This window comes from Lepidothrix coronata, unplaced genomic scaffold (assembly GCF_001604755.1).
Source record: "Lepidothrix coronata isolate B3197 unplaced genomic scaffold, Lepidothrix_coronata-1.0 Scaffold7, whole genome shotgun sequence".
Classification (NCBI taxonomy): Eukaryota; Metazoa; Chordata; class Aves; order Passeriformes; family Pipridae; genus Lepidothrix; species Lepidothrix coronata.
Genome location: NW_016690187.1, coordinates 1,755,092 through 1,782,325, shown reverse-complemented (window position 1 = coordinate 1,782,325; position 27,234 = coordinate 1,755,092). Strand labels below are relative to the sequence as shown.

Here is a 27,234-nt window from a genome sequence, read left to right as displayed (position 1 = left end):
GTTTTCGAAAGAGCCGGTTTCCCGGGACAAGGTGGGGCCAGTCCTCGGGGACCGGGACGCGGCGGGGCGCTGGGACGACGAAGAGCTGCCCCGTCCGCCCGACCCCCGCGCTCAGCGCCGCCGCCGCGGGGCTGTGTCTGTCCCGCCCATTGCAGGCCCGGCCCTGCTGGCGCTCGCCGGCCGGGCGCGAGGCGGAGCTGAGGAGCGCGACGCGTTGCTCGACGGTGCCGGGCACGTGCGGAGGAGGCGGCTGCGAGGACCGATGGATCCCGAGGGCGCGGTGAGGAGCCCGGCGGGGCTGGGGAGCCGCCGGGGCGGGCGGGGAGCGGCGGCGGGAGTGGGAACGGGAGCGCGGCCGTCCCGCCGGGGTGCCCCGGCTCGCGCCCGCCCGCGCGGCGCCGCCGCCGCCATTTTGTCTGCGGCTGCCTCAGAGTGTGGAGAACCCACCGCCGGGCCCGGCTGTGCGGGGTAATCGTACCTGGGCCGCGGGGGTCCGGCTCCCGGCCTTGCAGCGCGCCGGCTGTGGAAAATAGAGCTGTCTGGGGAGTTAGGTGCGGTGAATCACCGGGCCTTCGTAGGGTTCGGTTGGCGGACCGTGGGGTGTATTCGCTGTAAAAATGCAAATAGCGGTTGTGCTGAAGAGCGGTTGTCAAGCGCACTAAATAAAACGTAAAAACATTGTTGAATGTACACATCCGTATTATTTGGGAAAAATGATGGAAGTTTATAAACCAGTGAAAACAAATGTTTGGGCAAGTGATGCTAGTACATATTTAACTTTTTTTAATACAATTTTTTATTGTCACACTAGCAACAAAGAGATGGTTGTCAGAATACAGATTTTAACTTTAAAAACTCGTGGGAATTTACTGTATTGGGAGTTCACAAGCGGGGTGGTTAATTTCTTGTTTCTTCTGTTAGGATTTTTTGTGTTTGTTTTGTTGGGGTTTTTTTAATAAGAGAGTTCTTAAAACTTGTATGGAGAAAATGCCGTCTGAGCTCCTTGAGGTAAGGAATACATTTTTGACTGTGATGTCGACTGTTAATTGTTGTCGTTAAATCCAAAAGCTTCCGTGCTGAACACAGTTGACAGATAATTATACAGTTAGAGTATTGTCTTTGGTGTGAGAGATGGAGAAAGTAACCTGTCTTGTCCTTCAGGAGTTTTTCCTCTGCAAAAAACAGTCCTCTTCCTAAAGCCTTTGAGACTGTAGCAACTATGTTTGTTCCTTGCCCACTAATGTTGGCTGTTGTTCAGGTTGGGCCCTAGTCTAGGTTAGTATTCCCAGGGGGAGAAATGCACACTGGATTCTTCAGAATAGATCAGGTTAACGACTTCGGGTTTTCCTCTGCCGCAGATGGGTGTTCTAGTAAATTCGGAAATGACTTTTGTCTTCCCTAAATTGTGTGACTTAAGCTGGATTTATTGTCGTTAAGGTATCCAAAACAATAGCATTAACGCATTACTCAGAATTCTCAGGTAGCTAAGGAAATAGCAAATAATCTTAGAAGGGCTTGCGGAGTGAAGGAAAAGACAGCTTTTTTTCCTGACGTTCTTTTAATTACTGATCTTCCATTTCATGCTACACTGCAACTGTCAGCCTTTACTTTTTGTGTGTTCTAAAAAGAAGTGATTTGGCTTTGTCCAGGAATGCTTAGAGGCACAGCCAAGAAGATGATGTCTTGTCAATGGGGGAAAGGCAAAATGTGGAAGTAAAACAGTGTATATGAAAGGGGAGGATCCTATGAAGAGAACTGTTTAAGAGCAGAACTTCATTTTCTGCTCTGGTTTCAGAGAGGCTAAAATGCACAGATACTACAAGAAGCAAAAGAGCTCTATACTTGCTGCAGTAGCTTTCTGTGTTTGAAATATACTTGCATGTGTTGTGTTGGACCTCGCTACAAGTTTTAAGGGTTGAGCAATAGTAAGAAAAAAAAAAACATTTATCTCAGAAATCCTTTCAGAAGACAGATTGGAGGCTGAGACCTCTAGATTCCTACTTTTAGTTTTCACTGCTCTGCTTGTTATTAGCCTTGGTATCTGCAGCCTGCAGCAGCTGCCTGTATTTCATTTTGGGCTCCTTCCCTAGTGGTACTGTCAGGGCACTAGAGTCCAGGACTGGTTTTAGTAAGTTTTTTGGGGGGGAGAGGAGGGACAGACTACCACAGCAATAATGATCTTGAAGCCTTTATTGTAATTTCTGTTGAAGAAGTTAGTGACAATACTGTGTGACTGCTTTACAGCTATGACCTCACAGTTAGGGTTGACTTTGTAAGGCAGTATGCATTTGTTTTGGAAAGAGTTTCCAATAGAATTAGTTTGTAGGGGTAAGTATGGTGGAAATTAAAACATGAGGAAGTTGGTAGGCCAAGAGAGTGTTGAATTAGAAGGCTATAGTCTTCAAGAACTATTCTCATCAGTTGTACAGAACTTGTTGATTTCATGTGGTGAAATTATGGGTGCTTGGTGCTTGGAAAATCAACCAGAAGCTGTTGCAAAGAGCAGGGTCTTGCAGATGTGTGTGAGAGCACAAATTGTTAACCATATCTATTCTATACAGGTTTAAAATAAGGACTTCTAAGAGGTATAAAATAATTTCTGAAATAGAATGCATTACTTGAGATTTATACATCAGGGTGCTGTGCAGATTGAACCAAGGCTGGTGGATTAGGTTCTAAATGTCTAATTTGGAAAAGTGTTAAACACTGAACTTCAGACTACAGTCACTAAGTTACTGAATTGCTTAAAATTAAGCTTATGTTTAAACACTGAGCTGCACTCTGAATAAAAATGTGGTTTGTGTTCAGTTCAGCATTTACTGTGCTTCTGAAAAAATTCTGTATGGTCTGTAGAGAATTTCCATTTCCTGCCAAATAACTTGTAAGATTTTGAAAGTGTTTTCTTTCACCCAGCAGGTGACAGATCAGATGCAAACAGAATCTTTACCTCCATGTCCCAACACGGTGTCACCGGTGCGGTTAAATAATCTGATCAGTTCTCCAAGGTTCGGAACAGTTACTCCAAATCGTGTCTTTGTGGGAGGAATTGATTTTAAGGTATTTTTTTCCTATTTTAGCTGCTAAATGATAATGTATAACCCTATAAAAATCAACAGGAAAGAGAGAGACAGTCATGTCCTTGCTTAGGTGGTAAGTGTCCTTCAATGTAGTATCCAAATCAATAGTAGAGAATAAAGCTTTAAGCCTTGATTTACATACCTGTCCTACAAAGCTGGCTTGGTACACTGAGCTGCTAGAAGCTTTTGACAAACCAGATCTTCAGAATTTTCTCTTTTCAAAGAAGATGGCTTTTGTCATCAGTAAAGCTTGTGGTAGAAAAGTATGTAGAATTTTTTTATTATATTACCTAGTGTAATTTAATAAACTGTCACAATGTTACATACGGCAAACAAGGCAGATGTCAGTAGCTTTATTTCCTCCAGCACTTCTCTTCTGGTTCATACAAAGAACCTACAGTGCAACTATTTCTCACTTGCCACAGCAATCTTCTCAAAGACAAGTGTTTGGTTTTAAAACATATGAAAGCTTGTCCGGGTAATTTGCAGTACTAATCTTAATCCTTAGAATGCTTGTGCCTTTGTGTACTCCCGAAAACCCTGAGGTAGCAGTGAATATTGAGCTACTCTTACACTGGTTAGTTGCTTTCAACATTTCTGACAAGGTACTTGGCAGATCTTTATACCAGCTACTCCAGTCTTTTTCCTTCTTCCTACTTCAGGTAATTAAGCCACTGACTTTTGCAAGACATGCTTGGTCTGCTTAGCTGATGTTTTGTTCCTGCCAAGAGTATAGTCTCTTCCTTAATCCTCCTAGGCTGAGGATTTTTGAGTGGTGACTCATTTGAAGAGGAATAAGAGTTTACAATTCAGACTATTTTGCATAACAAGTGCAAGAAACTCCAGCATCTTCTAGCTCATTTGGCTGAGATAATTCAAATAGACATGTTTGTAATTTGAGATGTTGTACAAGGCCTTCAGGATATTTGAGCTTTATCAAAGAGGCACAGTAGCTTTTTGTACTAATAGTAAGCAAATGGCTAGAGGTATAAAAAGGCCTCACTGTTCTGTCTGCACTGCAATTTCAGAGGTTAAAGCACTTTTCTGCCTAACGTACCAATATTTTTGGTAGTTATCCTCCTTATTGTTCATTTTGAGGGGTTTCTTGACTTCTTGGTTCAGTTGCTGATACTTCAAAATTTATTATTAATCTTATTTTTAACACCAGAGTTTAAGCATGCTTGTAAGCAAAAAGAAGATGGAATTTTGCTGGGGGGATGAAACCTCTATAAACATTTTAGCTACTCTTCCATTTGCTATGGCTCTTTATATCAAACAGTCTTAGATTTCTTATCAAACCATATGATTTTTCTGTCAGTCTTGTTTTCTGTTGGGAATCTCGTGGCAAAAAGGATTGGGTTTCGTTGGGTTTTCTTACCCCAAAAGTCTTACTCAAGACTTATATATCCCCAAGGTCAGTTGGGGATATATAAAAGCTATTTATTTTATTTTTGTGAAAAAGGGAGACACTAAACAAAAACTTATTTGCTTTCCAGCAAGCTCTTTCATGATTTTGCCAGGCACCACCATTTGGTCTATCACTGTAGCAGTGATTCCTGTTTGTAAGAGGAAACATCTGGCTTCATAAATTGAGAGAAACAGTTCAGTAAGAGAAGCTGGAGTTGGGAACATTTTCATCTTGGTATGAAGAGCACTTTATTTAGTGGGCATGGTCCACACGTCTTAGGCTAGTGCTAAGTCTTTGCCTGTGTCATTCTCAAGAATGTGACAAATGCCTTTGTCTTAAAAACAGGAAAAGGCAAGTCCTAAGGTGTTTCTGGTAAGCTTCTCAATATCATGTTTGTACACATAATTGCAGATTTCACTGTGTATCTTAGAACGGTGTTTTCTTATTCCCCTTCAGTCACTGCTCTGCATGTAAACCTTGGTCTTTCCAAGTTTATAGTCTCGTGTAGCAATCCCTCATGTCTGTGGATGACACTTGGAGCACTGATCAGTTTTAGTCTTGGATGAGGCAGATAAACCTTTGATGTGCTGGAAAGGATCTAATAAATTGCATACATACAATTTAAAACAATGGAAGTAATTCACTTATACCAGAAGTGATGCTTTACTTCTACTTTAAGGAAAAGTGTAAATGAATGATGCATGCATACAACTGTACTTCTTCCAGTGTTAGATATGCTATTAAGTAAGGACTGTGTAAAAATGAAAATCTCAAATGTGGTGTTTAGGGCACCATGTGTGATACATATTTACAAGATGAGAAGATTGATGGAAGGTAGGTGAGTGATGATGTAGTTTAGGTGTGCCTGTACTTTGGAAACTTGTCTTGCTCCATATGTATTCAGAAGGGAGCAGTTTCTTCCAAGTTTTAGACCATTTGCCATTGAAACAACTTTTTTTTTTATTTAACTTATAGTGGTTAGTTTCTTTGATGTGCCTGTACATATTTGCAGTCTCAAGTTAAAACTACTTCAGAAAGAGGGATCATGGTGTATTCAGTGGATTTGACCACTAAATCACTGTGGGAATTTTTTTAATAAATGTGGCCTATGTATATCCTTTTGGAAATCTATGTACTCTGCTGTTTTGAAGTTTGAAAATATGGTAGTGATTTTTAATACTGTAAACTGCTCTAGAATGTCATTCACAGAAACTAAAATTCAGATCTGGTAAACCTGCTTCAGTGGTCTTAGCTGTGAAAGGGCACTTGTTACATAAATCTACTGAAGAGGAGTTTTAATTACTTTCTAGTGTTATTGATGAATAATAAATGCAGTAATTAAATGGCCTGTGAGGCTCATACTTGTTCACTCTTCTCTCTTCCTATCCAGGGTTATAATTAGTTTATAGCAAACTTGATTCAAAGTATGTCCTTTAAAAGTTCTATGGTAAATATTCATTGAATAACTATGCAAACCAACTCTTCCTTTTTTTTCCTCTCTTGAATTACTGTACTAGACGAATGAAAATGACCTGAAGACATTTTTTGCTCAGTATGGCAGTGTGAGAGAAGTGAAGATAATAAATGACAGAGCTGGAGTATCAAAGGGGTTGGTATAGTAGAATAAGCTTTTTGTGGAATTGAAAAATATAACAGAAATCTGACTGACTCTAGGAAATTTGGTTGATTTTCATAGCTCAGAATATTAATTTTTTCACTGATCTTACCAGCTAATCTATCTTTGTGAAAATCTGTTCTTGCCCTTTAATATTTCCATATAAATGTCTCGAATTCGCATAACTCAAACTATAGTCATATTTGTAGAAGATGAAGCTGTGTGCAACTAGGACAAAATCAATAGTTTTCATTTTTCTAGGTTTTTTTTTTAATAACAATTATTTAAGTAGGTAATCTTTAAAAGATTTAGTTATTAAATATATTTATTACTGAAAGGCAGTTTGGAAAGAAGCCTAAAAATGAAGCAAGAGGTGAGGTACACCTGATTATGCTGGAGTGCATGGCAGTAACTGAGGTTTATTGTGAAGACTTTGGGAACATAGGGGACAAATCTGACAGTGACTCATGATTACAGAAAAGGGGGACTAAGAGTGGAAGTCAAAAGTAAGAGAAATGCCAAAGAGCAAATCTGAAGAAGGATTAAGGTTGCTTAGTAAGACTACTGCTAGAACCCAAAGGATGCTGATGCAAATAAGGTGGGGAAGTGCTCTGCCATAGAAGGGTGGGAAGGGGGCTGAAACAAAAGGGAATGTGTGTGAGAACTGGTACCTGTGAAGTTCTCTTCTGAGCCTCTCAATGCTGTCAGAGCTTAACAGGTATCAGCAGGTTACACACTGAGCTGCAGATCTTAGCTCAGAGTGAGCTAGTGAGCACTTCCACAACGTGATGGGCTTGGTCCTTGTCACTAAGCCTCTTGGTCTTTTATGCAATTCCAGGAAATATGAGACTTGCAGTATGTGTGTCCATATAACCCATAATAATTATGCAGTTTTGATTGCCAGCATATGTCTCACAGTGAATATGTTGGAAAATAATTACTTCATGTGGTGCAGGGATTTCTTTTGAAATGCAAACATAGGCTTCATTGCTTCTCCTTGAAAAGTGATTTTAAAAACTTGAGTGTATGTGATTATGTCTTATTAGTTGATTGTCCAGGCAGTCCATAGAATGATAAATCTGTGTAGATAAGGTCCCAAGTAGGAAAATAGTTTGTGTTCTTTGAACATGGAAATGTCCTGGTTTGTTTAGAGAGGGCAATACAAGAAAAGCCTGCAAATTTAAAAGTATGGCTAGTCAGACTTACTGAACCTCCGTACTAAAAAGAAGCATGAAAATGCTCACAGAAAAGAACTTGTATTGCAAAATCTGATCTGCTGGCAGGAAAGACAGAGGCCACCTTGATATCATCTGTAATCTGACTGTGAGAGATGAACCATGACCCTAAAAAATTATGTGTACAAAAATACTGGAAGTTTTCAAAAATTTTGAAATTCAGATTAAGGGGTGTGGGGGGAGCATTTTTGTTTTTTACCTATGTATTATATATGATCAGATACTTACTTTGCACAGGCAATGTCACATTCAGTGGCCTAGATTACCCTGGGAATGAATTGAGGGGGTTGGGAAAAGCAAGTGTTGTGTGTAGAAAGCCTGTTTGATTGCCTGCAGCAGCTAGAAGAGGTATGGTGAAAGGCTGTGTCACAAAGAATGAGAATTGCTTCATCTGTGATCACCACAGAACTCTTTGTAATGCCAATCATGTTAAGAATTACAAGAATAATTCCCAGATAAACATTACCTCTGCATTGCTGCTTTTTCTAAGAACTCAGTTTAAAACGGTGAATAGTGCATGTGGAAGTGTGGAGCATTCACAGTTGTTTCTGAAGTAGGTTGGAGCTGTACTATAAATTACAGTATAATAATAATTTAAGATGAAAAAAAAAATCCCAAGTTTCTCATCTTGGTCACCCACAGGAATTCAAAGCTTTAGATCAAAATGTTTGTTTAATAGCAATGAAGGAACTTAAGACATAGGCTGAGTAACAAGGATAGCTTTCTGTGTGGGCTGCTTATTCATGGTGATACATTACCACATGCTTAAATATAATGAGAAAGCTGTGAAGAATACAGTTGTTACTGCAATCTTTACTTCTCCTATTGTTTTTTTTTTACCTGTTAATTTGCCTTGTGATGTCACTTGTACTGTATATGGACAAGCAGTGTGCAGTGTTTGTAAATATGAACTTCAGAGGCTTAACATCTGTAATTTTTATTTAGGTATGGCTTCGTCACTTTTGAAACCCAGGAAGAGGCACAGAAGATTTTACAAGATGTAAGCAATAGTCCCCCTTGTGTTTTTCTTTTAAATAATTCATTTCACATTAGACACGAGTAGCTCTGGTTGTGTGATCCTCTGTTTGCCAAGTAACATTTGAAGATCTGGTAAGTTTGGTCTCATAGTTAATAAAATGGTTTAAAGAGGTCCAAGATAAGATTTATACTGAGGTCTTCTGGAACTAGGGAAGGAAAGTGCTAGTTCATAGTACTGTTCTTGACTTTGACATCCAGTCTTTATGTTCTTGATCTGTATGTGGTCTGCAGTAAGTATAGAGTTATAAAAACTTCATCCTTCAGAATTGCTTTCATTTGCTTTACTAGAAAATCCACTCTTGTCAAGATTTTTTTGCAGGGAGTTGGGAAGATAACTGCTATCTTTTATTTTGACATGTTTGTTTGTCAGACCTAATGTAATTGTTTTTAGTGACAATTAGGTTCACTTGAAGTCTTAAATAATGAAGCTTGTGTCATGTACCTTTTGCTTCTCCTCTAAGCTACATTACTGTGTTGACACTGCTTGTAGAGTCTCCCTTGATACATGCTTAGCTCTTCAGCTGTATGTGAGCTCCTCAGTTCATTTTGGCTCTTTAAATGTATGCTTCATGTTCTAGTTGCAGCTTGTTGGAAAGATCTGTCCCTCAGGTTTTACTCATTCATATGAAAATCCAGGTGGAGGGGGGAAAAAAGGCTCAGAGGAAATGGCATCTAAGACTTGCAAATTGCCTTCTCACAGTTTCTGAGGCTGGTTAAAATGTTGAAACTCCAAACCTCTGGAAACTTTTGTATTAAAATTCAAAATAAGAGCTGAGACATTTTCAAAGGAGTTTTCAGTGTGTTTTCAAGAAATAGTTATGTGGAGCCACAGACAGGAAATTTTTGAGTCAGCTGTTTTTCTTCCTCTCTTGTTTTTACTGCTTTATTTCTGTAAACTAAACAGTAATGGTACTGAGTACCATTGTGAAAATGGTTTAATATATTTGCCTCTGTAACTGAAAGGCTGCTCCATGTGAAGTCTTACTAATGCCTTACTTTGCCTGCTCTGTCCTTTAGTTGAAACATTCTGCAGTTCTGTCACCTCTTTCATCTTTACATATTTCTGCTATTTCACAGTCAACTTGTAGCATCTAGGTCTTTCTGCATCTTAAGCTGAGAGTTTCTAGACTTAACGTAGGAAATCAATGTTTTTCATTTTGTACTCTTGAATTTATTTTTATATGATATTCTGCTCATCCTTTGGACTGATTTGGGGGAGGGGTGTTGTATCCTACTTTTCTATTGTGAGTAATGTCTCCAGAAATTTCTCTTTCTATGTTGCAGTCTTCTAAATTACTAAATTGTGTTAGTATTGAGAACAGACCTTGAGGAGTTTCACCAGGTTACTCTTTCTGGTCATATCCTATTAATACTAGTGTTTCTTCTTTCTATCTTTCTGAAGTGATTTTTTTTTTTTAATTAATTACAGTTTCTCCTCCTAGTCTTCACGTTCTGTAGCATCATCTGTAATTTTGCATGCATTGCTGTGTTCTTGCTTTGGAGAAATCTATACAGATTAGATATTTCTCTCAACTGTGAAAGTTGTGCATAAAAAATATTTCTAACCTCTGGTAGATCACATCAGTGGAACACTGCTTTGGGAAGAATCATCTTCGTGTTGTTTGTGTTGGAATGCAGTTTGACTGAAATGTACATCTGTTTTCTAGGAGTTGCTCTGTGTTTTAATAAGCATAGGTATGTTGGCCATAATTAATATTAGTTTATGAAGTCCCAAATTGAAGAAAACAGTTTAGCCTCTTCCTTGCTTTAAATCTAAAAGGTGGGAAGTTCTGAGGCAGCTGTGAGTGAATATGGGCATGTTACATTCAGTCCTTATAATCTGGGCACTTTCATAGACTTTCTTGTTCCTGTCTCTTGTAAAATATTGCCATGATCACAAAAAGAATTTAGTCTTTATATTTCAAATTGTCCGTTTATGTACACATGTGCAGTAAATGCATGAGAGCTAAAATGGAAAATAATCTGCTGAAGAGTATAGGTGCCAGTTGCAAATCAAGAGGCTCCATGAAGAGTAAGTAATGCTTGAAATGACTAATGATTAATTTTGTGTATGTGCAGTCTAAAGTTAGGATGGAAAAGGAACTAGTGTAGCTTGTGTGGGGTTTTTTTGCAATGCATTTTAAATAAAAAGCAAGGGAGGATGAAACCTAGTAAGTGCCTTGTCTACTTGTGATTTTCATTTCTCAGATGCCTATATGTGTGCAGAAAATAATGTTTTTCTTTACTTCTAGGCTAAAAAACTCAATTATAAGGATAAGAAATTGAATATTGGTCCAGCAATACGAAAACAACAACTACGAAGTCCTAATGCTCGTATGTATCTTTACTTGTACATGTGCATTATGTGTCATTATGAATATAAGTTTTAAAGTGAGATGTATCTGGTCTGGCACAGCATTAATACTGTGCATGGAGTATGCTCAGAGCAGTTTGCAGTGGAAGTAAATGCATGCCAGTGGAAATGTCCAGTTAAATAGATTCATGGTCTTTTGGTTCTTTTATCTCTCTTAATATGTTGTTTGTTTACTTTATTGGAAAAGGTTACTTATCTAAGAACAGTGGCAATTCAGATTGCCTGGCAGAACCTTAAATCTAAACATCTGGACTGTCCTCACAGATTCTGCGGTATAAAGCAGGCTGTGCTGGTTAGTTGCACTGTTACTCATTGATTTATGTTGTCAAAATCCATCAGGACAGTTGCATCTTGCTTTCTGTGTTAGAACCATAAGGAATGGGTGGTTACAGTCACCAGCCTGTTCTTGAGTTGTTTGCTGTGGTACCTTTTGGAAGAGTTAGGAAAAAGCCCAACCTTTTGCTCATCTTCAGTCAGAGGACAATGCAAAAGAATGTTGGGTCAATTCTGATGCTTTCTTTAGTTTCCATCGTGTTACCTGTTAGAAGTAGTTCATGTGTGCACTAATGCTGTTGGTGCAGATGTACCTGCTGAAGACAGAAGTGTGCTGCTTCCTTCCTCCCCTTGTGCCTAGGTATGCCCTTTTCCCTTGTGTTAGTGTATGGGTTATTGTTTCCCCAGGGGAAAGCAAATCCTTTGTTCCAGCTGTATGGCTTCTTTGCTCTAGAAATTATTCAGTGTGATCTTTGCTCAGTCATCATCAAGAGGTGTTATGCCTTTGGTTTTTTCCCCTGTGTGTTTTTTCTCTTTCCGTCTTTGACTTGTACTTTCTCAGTTTGTTGCCTGACTTGTGGTGCTTCCTTTGTCTGACTCTTGTGCTGAATGTGTATGTTGATAGAAAAGAGACATCTCTATGTTTTAATTCTGAGACATGAGGGAACAGGGGTTAAAAAAAGAAATCTTGAAGAAATCTGCTGTGTCCTTTTGAGATCTGTGTTTGTGGACCTGTTCAACTACCTCTACCCTCTCATGCCTAGGATAGTTCTGTGATACAAGATCATATTGACATCCAGGATGTATCCTAGGGTTTGATTTCAGTGTGTCTGCTCTCATGCTCAACCTATCTAACCTTAGTTGCTAGGGTACTTTGTCCTACTGAAACTCATCTTGGGGTACATGAAGCCAGAACACCTAGACTTGCAATATCACTGTAGAGCTGCGGTTCTGTTATATTGGGCAGAATTCAAGGGCTGACCAATATATTGCTGTCCTCTACAGCCCACATATAATCTAGTGCCTGTCTTCCATACTATTAAGCAAAATGAGTTTTTAGCTCTTCTGTCATCCTAGGACATTTTGTGGTAAGTGCTTTGAACGTACTGGGAGGACCACTTGGTTTGCTTTTCCCCAACATCATGATGAGTTTTTCCATCACAGTGAGTTTGCTGGGATGGATGGAGATTTCCTTTTCCTTTGCCAGAGACTTGCTCAACATGGGCAGAAAGTTTGTGCAATGTACTCTGTAGTTAGTGAAGTGGACAGGATTGTTGGCAGTGGGATCCTGTTGATCTCATTTGAGATGTCAGTAACTGCTGTTCTAGATTGCTTGCTGGAGCTGGAACAGCCTTTGTTTTCAAAGGTATACTTAACATTATCCTAACAAACACCTTAGCCTGACCTGTCTGTGGATAACATTTCAGCTGTATTGTATCCAAGTGTCTTCAGGCTTTTTTGGGTATTAGGCAAACTCTTACTATCAATAAAAGCTCTTGAATCACTGTGGGCCTTCTTGGTCTTCCACTGAGCGTAGTGGTGACCTCTGCAGTGTTCTGTCTGTCTGTAAAATGGCACTTTGTGGTAACACACCTTTGCAAGGCGAGATGGAAAACTGAAAATTGTTTGGTAATTTTCTTTATGTTGTGTTCTTCCTGATTTTTTTTTTTCTGTGCCACGTTACGACTTTGTGATTTCAAGATTTCCATTTCAGTTACAGAATTAATTTTCTTTTTTTTCCCTACAGAAATCTCGTCATATTTGAAACTGAAATTTGTCTTCATGTTTGACACAGTTTTGGAAAAACAAAGTCCTGTCCTAGCCACCCCTAAAATGTAGAGAGGAATACAGTTTAGGTGATGTCAGAGACAGTGTTTGAAGGGGAGAGACAATCTGTGCTTAGGGTAGAGATCCCTTTATTTGAATAGCACCTGCTGTCAGCACCTGTCAGAGGGCAGTGTAGGTGGAACTCTGCTTTGAGATCAGACGGTGCGGACTTGTAGGCTCTGTCACAGTGACAGCATTGCTGAGAAATGTCCCTGTTGGTGATGTCTGTAAAATGAGGTTTTTATGTTTGACAGTCTTTGCTGAGAAACCAGACAGCACCTTGTAATAAAATAGTTGTTGGTTTAAGTGCTTGAATTCTGTTTCAGCTAAATATGAGGATGTGGAGGTTACCTATCAAAATCTCCTATAGTGTCAAATTACTTTTGGACATTTGGAGATGAAAAATATATGTATTTGTAGGTACCTGGGTTACCTGTGTTTGTTAATTTATATGCCTGTCATCTTTTGCAGCTCTTCCCATCTACCTCTGGAGACATCCTGTGACCATCTGCCTTCATGGTTTTGTGTTTGAGAGGGAATTGAGATGGCACTAGGCACACTGCTCCATGTTCTTTCCTTGGAGTATTTTCTTTCTCTGAAGATCAGAAATGATCTTCCCTTATTTTTTTCATGGTATACACATCTAAAAAATAAATTAAGTTATTTGTAAGTAAGCTTTAAAATACCTATTCCAGGTTCTGCTGTAACACCACAAGCTGGTACAATGTACACAACTACTGCTGTATCACCAGAAGCTGGTACAATGTACTTGACTACTTCGAGTGGATATCCATATGTTTACCATAATGGAGTGGCTTATTTTCATACATCTGAAGTTTCTCCTGTTCAGCAGCCATGGCCAGTAAGTAATTAATTTTGGTGTATTTGCTTTTTCTGTGGACCAGGATGTGTGCAGTTGTAAGTCCCTCATACTTTGTTTCTTCAGCTGTGGCTCGTGTTAGATGTTTAAATGGCTTCCTTATGTTAGACTGTTTATTTTGTACTTTTTATATCACTTCGGTTTATTTTGCTTCTGCAGCAGACTCTTGCTTTGGTCTGACCTGTTGGACAGGATAGTCTGTATCAGTCTGGGCCTTACCCCAGGAGAAGTTCTGTTTTACTATCTCTAGACAGTGATGGGTTGGTGCTTTCTGGAAAGAACTCAGTGAATGTGCCAGGGATTTTTATTTCATCTAACACAGGCTCTTAGAAACAGTGATTTTGAGTAATCTTAAGTTTAAGTTACCTTGGTAAATGCATTTTCAAAAGGGAGGGGAGGTGGTTCAGCATTATAGTGCTCTGGAGCTGTGCTTAATAGGAGTGACAATTTATGAAATTGCTGCATTAAGACTTTTAACTTTTTATTTTTGAAGTCGCGCTCAGTTTCCAGTTCCCCTGTGATGGTGGCGCCTCCAGTTTATCAGTCTCCTACATATCATTATCAGGTATCTGGTTAAGAATGGCTTTCAGACAAACACTGTTCCTCCAGCCCTGCAGTACTGTTTGCAGCACTGTCACAGCTGTTTGTTATTAGGAAGTAAAAAGTGATAGCAAACACATTTTAATTTCATTGGCTGCTTTCTTTAACCAACAGTTTATCCTCCTTATGTGATGCCATGATAATATATTAGTTTTCTTTTGTGTTGCAAGACAACTGGCTTAGTACCAACCTCTTATCATCTAAGCCAAACTCCTGCTGGAACAGGACTGGTTAGATCAGTTTTCTTGGGTACTTTTCCAGTTGGATTTTAAATAGCTCTGGTGATGGAGATTCCATGACCTTTCTGGATAGCCTCTTGCAATAATTGACCCCTCTCTCATAGTAAAAAAAGACTTTTTTCCTTATAACTACAGCATTTTCAGTGTTCCCACTAGGGTCCATTGATTCTTGTGGTCTGAACGCGTCTGCTGAGAATCTGATTTAAGTATTTTTGAAGCTTATGAAATGGCCAAGTCAGAGGCTGAGTGAATAAAAATATTCCTGAATATTTTCATGAATAAAAATTTATTAATACAATGTTTTTATGAATAAAAATGTTCCTGAACTTTTTGGAACTTGAATGAAAATTTTTCTCTTCTTTTTAGTTTATTAGAAATAATTATAGATTTGAGATGATTGTGGTTTAGTATGTTAGGAATTCTGGCATTCAATGTGTATGCATATGTTCTTAATCACATTTGGTAACATCTTTTTGTTTGATTTTAGGCACCAACACAATGTTTTTCGAGTCAGTGGCAATGGTCTGTTCTACAGGTAAATACAGTTCATGGTTGCAGCATTTTAGTACTAATTTCACCTTGTTCAAAGGTATGTTGCACTTATCTAACTGTGACACTTCCCACTATTCACAGCTTAGTTGAAATGAGTATTAATTGCTGTGTTTTAGCAGTGCATTTACAAGATTTGCTGATACAGCAGAAGGCATAAAATAGCATCTATTGCAACATCAAATACAAATCTGAAAGCATCTTTACCCTTGCCTCTCACTTTGGCAAAAAGTTTGTAATAAATTAGCTAATAATTTGTCAGAAGCAGGTGAAAACTGTCAAATTCTGCTGAGAAATGAGTATTAAGTAGCTAATGAACTGATACTGTGATGTTTCAAAGAAGTACTGTTAGCAGAAGCATGTAGATGCAGAAGTAGGGTGAAGTTAGACCCAGACCCTTGAAATAGGAGGGAGAACTTGGAATTGGTGACTAGGTCATTTTGGGGGGAGAGTGTATTGGTTTTGTGATCTCTGTAGCAGAGCAGCTTCAAATGGGAATCTTGACACTCCTCGAGGAACTTGAAGAGTTTGAAGCTGAAGGGACTGAGTCCTTTAAGATTGAACTCATTACAGTGTGGCCTCATTACTTTAGTAGCAGCCAGCCTTGTCCAGTTCTGGACAGGTTCCACTCTAATAGATCAGTCTGCTGCTTTGAAATTGGAGTGCTGAGTTACAGAAAATACTGGGGGGGGTATTTTAAAACAAAAATGCTTGTTTTGCTACTCCAACATTTTTGCAAGGGAAGATTTTAACTGTAGTATGTTGTAATCTTGAGACTAAGTGTCAATTTTACAAGTTTTATGATTTGTCTAACAATGCTCTCCAAAATGCAAATAAAATCTGAAAACTATGAAAAAATTACTAAAGAATGTTTTGGGTTTTTTTTTCTTCCTCTTACCTGACCTTCCTACCCACTTCCCCCTCACTTTTTCTTTTGTTATCAAAGATGAATTTGACACTTTCTTCTAAGGCTGTGTCTCCATTTATATGTAGCAAAGAAGACTGTAAAATAAATTTTGGTCTTTATTTGGTGTCTTATTATTTGGTGCCTAAATAATGTAATTTATTAAAATAATGTGCTTTATTTCAGTCTCCTACCTCTTCACCTCCACTCTTATATCTGCAACCATCTGAAGTCTTTTATCAGCCAATAGGAATTACCCAGGAAGGTGGATGTATATCTCCACCTCTGCTAATGGAAGCTGCAGTTCCTGAGGTATTTTTAAAAAGTAAAAAAAAAGTACTGACAATCGAAGTGTTTGTCTGCAACTGAAAAACATAATGTTTTAATTTAAGCACTGGCTGTTCAGAGCACTTAGGTCAATTGTTCCTGTACCCATGCTGCTGTTAAATAATTTCAGGTGTCCTCAAGTTAGAGTTTCTCTTCCATTTTTCTCAGAGGATGCTTTGATTCTGAAATATTTTTGAGGCTCAGAAGTGTATTACAGACAGCAGTATAAGGGCTAGTCAGTTTGATTCATTTGTAAGTAATGTTTAAGTCAAATGGGAATCAGATTCTTTGGAATTCTTTGGGTTAATTTACCCAAACCATAGTAGTTTTCTGAAGTGATTCTTCTGTGCAGGTAGAAGCTTGTGTCTAAATATTGCAATGATCCAAATGAATTATGAGTGGTTGAATGATTGAATTGTTTACAATTTTTTTTGCTTCTATATCAGTAGCATTTATAATACTAGTCAAGAGATTCCTGATGTACAATAAGGCAATCTCTTCATAGTTGGATATTAGAAATGACAGTAAAAGGCTACAGAAAAATTTAATCTTACATTTTTTATTCTATATTAATTGGTACTTCTCTTAAATATTCATTCCTTATGAATAGGGATTCCAAAACAGATGTTAAATTAGGACAAGAATCAAATATTGTTTCAAAAGTTAATGTGTATTTTGTTGCCAAGAGGAGTTCCAAAATGGGTGTTTCAGATATCTTAAGTGGAAAATTCTGGCATACCAAAGTAATTTAATTTCCCTACAAAGACACAGAATTAATACAAGACATGGATTGTTGGGGTTTTGTTTTTGAAAGTGCATAAATCTTGGTATTTATTCTATAATTATAATATTATTAACAGTACTGCTATTTTACCTTTAGTATTTCATGAATCAGATATAAACTTGTACAGAGAAATTTGAAATATGTGAGCACTAAGAAAATAAAATTAGTTAAGGAATACTTGGGTATAATGGGCTCTTGGTTTACAGGTAGGCAATTTGTTCATGTTAAAGGGAGCAACGTGTGGAATTTCAGAATGGTTTAAAATTCCAAGAGTAATCTGTATTATTTGTATGTAAATATCTTGTAAGTCTGATAATGCTGGGGATTACACTTCAGTGTGTGAATTGACACATTTAAACACTGTTCCAGTTAGAGCTGAGTGAAATGGATGTGTAGTAGAGAAGCTGCTACTTCTGTCAAGGAAAGTGATTTGTGACGCTGATCAGGATAAATGAAGTTTACCAAACTTTGGTACAGTGGGGAAAACATAGACCTAAATATTTAAATTGTGGGTTTTAAAAAGTCAGTAGTTCAGATAAACATGGCCCAAAATTTGACATTTCTAAGGATTCTAAATTCATGTGAAAGGCTTGCAAAAAAGTAAGTTTATGAAACAGGTTTTTCTGCTATTTTTTTTATTTTCTATAGCAGCTGTATTCTGACCATGGAGTTCAAACACTACATCACCAGCCTTATGCCCAGAGTCACATAGCCATGCCTGCAGCTGTGAGTATCAAACCAAGAGAGTTAAAGCAAGCATTTTGCAGTGTTACTGTCCCCTTTCTTGAAGGGGGGACAGTAAGAGAAGAGGGATGTGGATGAAAATGTCTTTTATTAATGATAAGGAAAATTGGAAGCATTGCAGAGAAACTGAGATTTTTTTCTTCACCTGAAGCTTTGTTACAGAGGACATACAAGTTACTTACTTTGGAACTATTTGAGGAAACTAAAAAATAAGAGCATGGCTAGTTATTTTAAGATTGAGATACAAAGAAAATACAAATGAAAAACATATTTTGAGAGAAAATGGTGAACCTCATTCAGTTCTTTGAAATATTGGTTACAAATCTTTGTTTCTTGTCTCTGGGTCTCGACATTGAATTCCTTTCTTTCAGCCTTGTATTGAACCTCATGTTAAGGAGAGGTGGGAATTTGAAACCTGGAACATGAAAAACTGTCCCAGGTGGTCACCTCTAGGTGTCTTTCTGTGCAGTTCTGATTTAGAAAGGCCATTTTAAAATATGATTATTCCATGTCACCTGACGCAGGTTGTTGGATGTTTTTGGCTCCCAGTTTAAGGTCCTTTTATCTAAATTAATAAGGCTGTTCACTCTAAAATAATATCAAAACTGATTTGCCTGATAACAAAGATCTAAAGTTATCAGTAGTTGATATTACAGCACTTACTCTTCTGTGAAAGATGCTTACTCAGCTGCAAGTGGCAGACTAAATAGGAGTGGAATAAACGCCATGTTATAGGCTAACTTTTTAATGTATTTTTAATTTATTTTACTTTTTCAGGAAGAATTTTTTTCAGACTCTTGTGTAGCAATATGTACTAAATATTTCCAGCAGAGGGGGCTGTAACATAAGTGTTGTCTTGGAATAAACTGCACTATATTTCCTGCTCATTTTTCCTGGTTTTCTCAGGAATCTTGTTATCTAGAATTGAAACTCTGTTCAGGTCTCAAGTAGATTCACAGATACAGTTAACCCTTTCAAAGACGTACTGAATTCTTTTTTTATTATTATTCATTACAGGATGATGCCAAATAATAGTTAGTAGTTCTAAAATACAGTTCTTCCTTTGAAAGTTTCAAGTTATCTTTTCACATTCCCACTTGGAGTTTGAATATGTCACGTGTAATGAATGAGATCAGCTTGTATTGTCTGTCAGTGTGGCTGAGCTCTCAGCAAATGATGGAAAAAAGCAAATGCTGTCAGCAGACTGCTCTCTATGAAGCAGGTGGCTGTGTCACTACTCCCCAGCTGTATAAGAACGCTGCCTGGTAACTTAATCTTCTTAAAATACTCCAACAAATGTATCTGCTGCTTGAAAACTGCCAAATAGCGGCCACAGAGGAGAAAGCAGGAGCCTAAAGGAGTGACTTCACCTTGAAGGTAATCTGCTGATTGCCTCTGCTGCATTAGGAATTGCACTGGGAATAAATATGCACTTAATACTAGGTGAGTCATGTGGTGAGCGTAGGATGGGTACAGCCAATATCCAGGTATCTTTGGCAATTGTAGACTTCTTACAGCTTTCAAATGCAGCTCAAAACAGAGCATGCATTGCAGTCATAATTAGAAGAAATCACAAGAGTGAGCAAGCAAAATGGATGAAATACCAATTGAAGAAAGTCACAAATTTTGAAGTCAGTGTTTCCAGTGCTGTACAAGTGTATAAGAAGAACTCAGTCCATTTGTTGTGTAAACCATGTAGCAGTTAACAAAGGAAGCCTCAGTTCTGGCAATTCGTAGTTTTTTATTCTCTGTTTTACCCCTTGAGTTACATCCAAAAAAATGCTATTTTTTAATAAAAATTTTTTAGTAGTGCTAAAGGAAATTTAGAAAAAAATCTTAGATTCAAATTCTGTATTTAAGATCAATTTTGAATCAAAAATACTACTCTTCTCCCTGTGATCAGGTGTTTGCCAGTGACCATTTGTGTTTTACTTAAGCTGATGTCTTTTGGCAATTTATAGCATGTTTTGTTCATGAGCATGTGGAAAGGACTTCATATATTCACATCTACACAAATGGATAAAGTTAACATTCATTCTCAAAGGCTGCCAGGTGACACTTTTTTTTAAGGAAGTGTGAGGTGTTTTCATCTCTGTATGGATGTTTCAGATTCTATATCACCCTCCAATATGGAGATTAATGTTTGGATGCTCCTAGAGGGATATGTATGAGATGATGTGGTCTACAGTGATAGGGGAAACTTGAGGGGAGAATTGAAATTTGTTGAGTTTTTTATTTCAGAACTGGAAGAAATACTTGTGAGTTAAATTTTGTTTTTTTCTGGGTGATTATCTTGTTATGAGGCACTGGCCTGGTAAAGGTGTATGAGGGAGACCCTGAAGACTGAGGGGCTGAGCAACACAGTTGCAGTCTGCAAATAGTGAGCAGAGTATAAAAGGTTCTGCCCTGTGGAGGTGGGCAGGTGGGTGGGGTTTATTTTGTTTCATGCTTTTGGCTTTTTTCTTATTATTCATCCCTTTGAGCTGCAGTGTACCTGTTGGGGGGTAGGCATGGTTCTAGTCTGTCAGAGTTGCTGCTGTTCCCATAGTCTGTATCCAACAGAATGTCTTGGCTGACATCAGCAGTGCCAGATCACAGTGTCGTTTGTGTATATTTGAATTCAGATCTTAATGGTGAATGATGGCCTGTGGCACCATGGCCTTCTGGTAGTGAGCCTTCTGTAACTTTAACTGAACTTAGTGCACTCTGGTTTTCTCTGCAGTTAAGAGTAATAAGGTAAGACTTGTGTTCTCTGTGTGTAATACACAGAAATATGTGTGTTTATAAATGTTTGTGTATATACACATGCAAGTAGATAAACATGTTTTTTCTAAGAGTTTTGATGTAACCACTTGGGGGAAAAGTTCAGTAATTTTATACTAGTACTGCATGCTATTGTCTGATATTCCATCTGAAACAACAAATAGTACAACATATTTTCTCTATAGGTAAGTATTTTTTTCATTTATACATGCAGTGAAACAGAACAAACCTCTTGTTTAAAGTTATGTTAGTCTAAGTAATGTGAATATAAACTTCCAGTTGTCATCATTTGGTTGCCAAAAGGCTTGTCACTGGCTGTAGCAAGGTCTGTTGCCTGTAAAACAGGCAAACTCCACCAAAACTGTATTTGCTAATTTGATATGAACATGGAAAAATGCAGGTGGCAAGCTTTTTCTCACACCATTTAATTCTGTGTTCTCTTTACAAACTCCCTTTTCTATTCTAATAGTTTGTTCTCACTTCAGTTTAGTGGGTTTGTTCTTTTGTTTTCTCTGATCTATATGTTCTCTCTCTTTACTTGACAACCTGTGGAGCATTCAGTGTTGAAGCATGTGGGCAGCTCTAGCCTATCTATATTGATTTATTATTTTTTTCTTGTCCAGTCCTTCCTGTGTGGCTGAGATCCATCATCAACATACCAGCTAGCAGCTGCGAGTTGTGGAAAACTTGGGGTCAGTTGTTTCATTGCAATGGTTGCTATTTATGAGTTGGTGCATAATAAAACATGCTCAGGTCTAGCATAGCCTGCAGCATTACTTAGCTGCTTCCTGAAGTTTGTCAGTTGCCTAATAATTTTCTTCATAAAACAAATCCTGTATAATCAGTGTAATTCATTCCTGGGGAATAGTGTAGATATAAATGCCATCATTTTATTTTTAGGTTAAGTGCCTAAGTTTTATGAGTTTAGATTGTTTTCCTTCAACAGAGAAGAAAATTTTCAATATTTCCAACATGATTTTTGGTTTCTGACAGCTGTTTTAATTCCTGTATTGACAGCTCAATTTCTTCCCCTTTTCTCCCTATTTTATGCTGTTTACAATAACTCATATTCATGGGGTTGTACTCTGGCAGGTGCTCAGTCATGCTTTTACTGTGAAAAAGCTGCCTCTCTTAGTTGTTTACACTTTTAAAAACATCAGGGTTTTAATAAAAGGAAGCTAGGGAGGAATGCATATTTTGCACATGTTAAAATTATTGTAATTTCTTATTTGATACTTTCAACAACCCACTAATTTGTAGCAGGGCCTTACTATTTGTTAAGGTCTGACTTGTCTGTGTAGGTGCCCATATGATTTATCTCCAGCTATGGCTTCTAAACAAATACTAGAAGTTTGCCAGTGCAAAACTGAACACAGTTTTCTCAGTAGAGAAAGAGAAAATGTGTTAGTGTTCCACATATACTAGTAAAGGAGCCAAACTAAAGAAAAAGAGAAGTACTTTGGGATTGAAGTTGTGTAAGGTTGATGTAATGAAAACTAAGGACCATGGGACCTTGAAGTTTTGGAAAGCAGTGCACAGCATGGTGCAGAGGCAGTAGATGATGGAAAGAAACTGCCATCTGGAGATCATAGTGGGCTCAATATCTGGATAGAGGTGTATGAGCTACAGCTGGTTGCATTAGGAAACTGTCAGAGCCAGAAAGGAGGGTAAAAAGTTACATTTAACAAAACAAAGAAGTTAGTGCTGAAAAGGCCTGAGCTAGTAAGAAGGTTAGAACACAAACAGTTTGAGGCTGTCATAGGGAGCAGTTAAATGGAGAGAGTAAAAGAGATGGGAGTTGCACACTGGGGCTATAGAGCAGCTGAGATAAAAAGGGAGACTGTAGGAAAACTTTATCTTGGGAAGAATAAACAGGAGAGTGCAAGTATTCTAAGAACTGTTTGTGCCAGAACCTAAACAGTAGCTATATTTTCTGCAGCTTGCTTTTTGTCAGTGGCATGCACTAACAAATTACTTAGGCACAGTCCATTGCCTGTTTGTCAGTTGCCTGTTCACAAATTAGGCAGCTTTCAGTTCTTTAGCTCAGGTTTTATAAATGTGTTAGCTACTAAAACCTTCCTGTAAGTATTATTATAAATACCTATAGTAATGCATTGCTCTCATCTATGTTAAAGAGAATGCTAATGTAAAAAAAAAAAAAAAATTGGTTAAATAGTTTTGTACTGTGACATTTTGTAAAAATTTTCCCCATCTAATTAGACAGAGGATACAATTGCTTTAATAACTTGACATACTTTAGTGAGACTGTATGATCAATGAACAAAGCTGGGTTATTTTTTTATAAAAGAATTCTGAACTCATTCTAAGATTCCATACTTGTAAATAAAGGAAGATATTTCCTGCCACTATGTACTTCATCAAGGTGCATAATGGAAATTTGTTTTCCCTTTTTGAACCAAGTTCATTTAGCTGATGCAATGCCACACTGGACTGTAACTTTTCATTGAAGCATTATTAATTTAGTAAATGGGACACACTTTGAAATAGAAACAACAAAGTATTTTTCCCTCTCTTTAGGAATTGAAGTCACGTTCTGTGAGAAGACATTTTTCACATCCTTCGTCTGTGAGTCTGAAACCTCAGTATGCATGAAGTCATCATTTTCATCCTAGCAAAGATCACAGAATGGAAGAGTGCATTCTTACACTGTTTTCTACAGATGCTGTAAAACACTTTTTTTAGCCATGTACTGTGCTAACATACCTATCACATGGAGGGAATGTTCTTCCTGACTGGTTACATTTGCCTGCAAGTGCCTCAGTTAATATACTCCTCTTTTTTGTCAAGTCACAGAATGAAATTTTGTGGTTTGGTCAGGTAAAAAGACATGAAATAACAACTTTACTCTGCACTTCCATTCTTAATATAAATCCTGTTACAGGACAAAATGGTGATTTCTGATACACAGCCTACTGTATAAACTCCAGTTACTAACACAGATGGAAAGCCAGCGTACTTCTACTAAAGGGAAAATTTCATCTTTAGTTTATGGGTTACATAAACTTTAAAGATGCACTAGTTACAAAGTAAAAGCCATTCTGCCACATCCTGACAGCATTTTTGCGCTGTGGATTCAAATCTGTTTATTTAAATCTGTGTGTATTTAATTTCAATTCCAAGACAGTTTGTCTAGCTTCAAGTTTTTTGCAATCAGTATTTTCTAGTTTTATAAGGTATTTTACTTATGTGTCATTTTAGTGCTTGGGTATAACTTTTTAAAATAAAATTTGGACTATTCACTTAATAACTATTTGTTCTCATCCTAACATTTTTCTTGAACGTAGTAAGCAATACACTTGGTTTTATGGTATGTTTTTGACTGTAGAAAAAGGCAATGCTGCTTGACTACTTGCATTACAAGACCGTTGAAAACTTCCCTCTTCCTTCTTTGACTTTTTCTGTTGTCTGTGTGAAAATTAGGAACTCCCTGGCAATATCACAAGTTGGGATGAAATACTATTTTTTCCTCAACTTCAGGGAGATAATTTTTTTGTTTCCCCTCTCACCTTTGTAGGATTCCTTCTATGTATTATAAAAACCAGATTCCTCAAAGGTTGAAAATACAGCTGCTGTAGTTAATAGGAGTGCAAGCTATGGCTTATTGCTTCTGTAGGACTGAGGTCTTTATGTATGTAAAATATCCTTGAGCTGTTTGGGTTTTTTAATCTGATTTGTAGTAATTTGGGGGTTTTCTTTTCAGGTAGCTTTGTTTTGTTGGTATTTTTTTCCCTTTAATCATTCAGGGATATTACCAAGTGAGCAAAGTAGTCAGTAAATAATCCATGTGTAATATGTAAATCTGTTTAAAGATGGTTCTAGTGATCAGTTGGAGTCTGTTCTGGTTTTAAACTGCTTTGAAATTGCTGTAAAAGAGAGTCCATGTACTGTGTCTTGGTCGTGAGTTTCCTCAAGTGACCTTCCACCTTCTGCTAGGTAGAAAAATATACATAAATATAATTTTAAGAGGTTCTGTTTTAAAAATCTCGTTACCGTAGCAGCAATGGGGGATTGTTTTACCAGTAAGTATCAAAAAAGGTATACAACTTGTTGGATACATGAAGAGCTCAGCCTATTTTTGAAGGGCATCATCATTGTCACACTTCTGCTCCTGTCTGTACCACTAAACACATCTGTCCAGTTCTGTTTAATTTTCAGATTTTAGACCTCATTTGTACAAATATGTCACAAAAATCTTGGCTCATCAAAACAATAATTCATTTCCATGGAAGAATTTTTCCATAGTAAGTATTTTTTTAATGATGCTCTCTCTAAAGGTGCCAAAGAAAGGTTATATGTTCTGTTGGAGCCTTATTTCTTGTCATGAAACGCACATTTGATCCAGGATTCAGAAGATTTAGTCCTTGTTTTTGGAATGCACAGTTTGTTTACCAAACAAGACTTCCTTGTTTTTAATAATGCTTTAGAGATAGAAGCAGTAAATTTTACAGTGACTAGTAACTTAAAAAAATAAGTGCCTAGAGGGAAGTCTCTTGAACTAATTGCTTGGAAGTGTACAAATACTGTGCAGTCACTTAAAAGTCATCAGATCGTGGCTCTATTCTAGATACTCACAAAATGTAGGGTTTTTTCCCTTAATTGGTACAGATGTTAGAGTGTTGATAATGAGTTGATCTCATGGCCTTTGCTTCAAAGATCACTTAAGAGTTTTTTTTACTTGAATGTGAACTTGATGGTTTGTAAGGATGTTCAGTGTCAGACGCATAACTGTTCCCTGCAGTGCTCTTCTGTGGGGTCTGTAACATCAGCCTGGAGGTGCTATTGGTTAGGATTGTATCTCCAGCTCTTAACAATGCTTCATTTTGACTTAAGACACCTAGAGGATACCAAGATGAAGATCAGTGTTGGCTTTTCTCTAGGAACTAGAGGTTGCTGTTGAAATACTGAGGGTTCTTCACTGATTTTGTAGCTTATCTTTGCTCTAAGTGCTTGCCAAGAGTGATGGCCTGACATCAGTCAGCAGTGACTGAACCTTTCAGGAGTTGAATCTTTCTGCAGACACAACTGAGATATAACTGCCTTACCACTTGTGGATCCCTCTAATGGAATGATAGATGCATTGAGAAAGAACTACATTTCCTCAGGTTGTTGTTATCTTGATGTTCTAGCATTCATGATTTTTGTTGTTGTTGTTTTACACTGTACAGTATTCTCCTGCCAGTTCAGTTAACTAAATTACAGAAGTAATTTAGTTAACTGCAGATGGTCAAGTCAGGATTTTGGGGGCTGGAGAAAGGGCCACATTCTCTTTGGCCTTCTGCAGTTTCCCAGTGATAGTTGTAAGGCTTCACACATGTGCCAGGAGGGAACGTACCAGATGAGGGCTGTGCCCTGGGGACATTCAGTAACAGCAAATCACCCTCTTCATGCAATGGCTGTCATATTCATGTATTAGCAGACTAAACTAATTTTCTGGCTTCTGCCCCTTAGAATTCAGAGACCTGGTTGCGATGTTCTGTTTTCTACTGAGCTGGCCAATACAGTATTTCTAGTAAACGCTCTCTATTTAATGCTAGGTTTTTATGACAGAAGGTTAGTTCTGACATTCTCCACTAGATAACACTGGATAAAACCCCTGTGGACAGGCAGAAAGGTACTGAAGTTCCATCTCCTGTATTTTTGTGTGTTTAGCTGATGCATTTTGCATTAAGTAGAACTCTAGTTCGCTGGCTTTTTTGTTTCCTGCTACTTCTAATCTTACACATCAGAAGTCCATTCATTCTCCCTGAAAAACTGTTTACGCTTTACATTTTAAATTGGCAATTCTTTGCATTCTGAAACTGATTTTTCCAACTAGCTAATACTAAGTCATTGAGTAAACTGCATTCCAATAGGAACTGAGCAGAAACTAGCAGAACACATGGCTCTCTTGAAGTGTTTTTCTCTGTTAACATAGTTTTAAAATATGGAGTTGTATGGCTGCAAAATAGCTTTTTTAGATTTGTGGCTTTTCAATGTTGAAGGTGTTACAGTAGTTTTCAATTCTTGTGGTATGGAAGCTTCTTATGTTTCCTGTTGAAATAGAAAATTCATAGCTTAAAGCAGTATTTTAAGTGTACAAAGTATAATGCAGTGTGTGCAGTCCTGTACACAAATCCATATATAGCTGTTATACAGAAAATCTAAATCTAGACCATGGAGTTTCATTCTAGAATACATGGTTTTAGTTGATGGTGAACATGTGGCTGTGTTGTTTGATACTGTATTGCAGATACAGAGGGTATACTTATTGAAGCCTTGATAAGTGAGTCTGTGGATGCACATAAATAAAAGCTTGGTAAACTTGCAGATCTCATTTTAGAGAACTGTTAGCAATTTTGGAAATTAAAACTCTTTCTATTGCAACTGCTTGTAATACAGCAATAAGTTTCTACAGTTTTGAATTTCTAGTAAAGTTCTGAGTTGGTAGCTAAAAGTTTAGTTCCAACTGGTCTGTATCTACTGTTTGGATTGTAACTTCTGTTTGTCGCATTGGTGGGTAGTTAAATATGGGTTTAGAAAAATATGAAAAATGGAATTGAACTTTGATCATTAAACTATATTTTAATGACTGCAAAA

The 27,234-nt window shown here is 37.7% G+C and overlaps 1 protein-coding gene across 9 annotated transcripts; it reads left to right on the top strand.

Moving 5' to 3' along the window:
• The first annotated feature begins 151 nt into the window (after positions 1-151).
• Positions 152-27,234, top strand: BOLL (boule homolog, RNA binding protein). Of its 9 annotated transcripts, none has more exons than XM_017838768.1 (11): positions 152-280; positions 2,917-3,057; positions 6,003-6,094; positions 8,281-8,335; positions 10,626-10,707; positions 13,543-13,709; positions 14,221-14,292; positions 15,054-15,101; positions 16,206-16,331; positions 17,782-17,856; positions 23,176-27,234. In XM_017838768.1, exons 1-11 carry the CDS (start codon positions 263-265, stop codon positions 23,248-23,250), a joined length of 951 nt encoding a protein of 316 aa, XP_017694257.1. In that variant the 5' UTR covers positions 152-262; the 3' UTR covers positions 23,251-27,234. The 9 variants fall into 9 exon arrangements, 7 of the variants coding, with proteins under 7 accessions (XP_017694257.1, XP_017694209.1, XP_017694201.1 ...); XM_017838720.1 differs by having other exon boundaries at positions 17,779-17,856; XM_017838712.1 differs by having other exon boundaries at positions 157-280; positions 2,914-3,057; positions 17,779-17,856.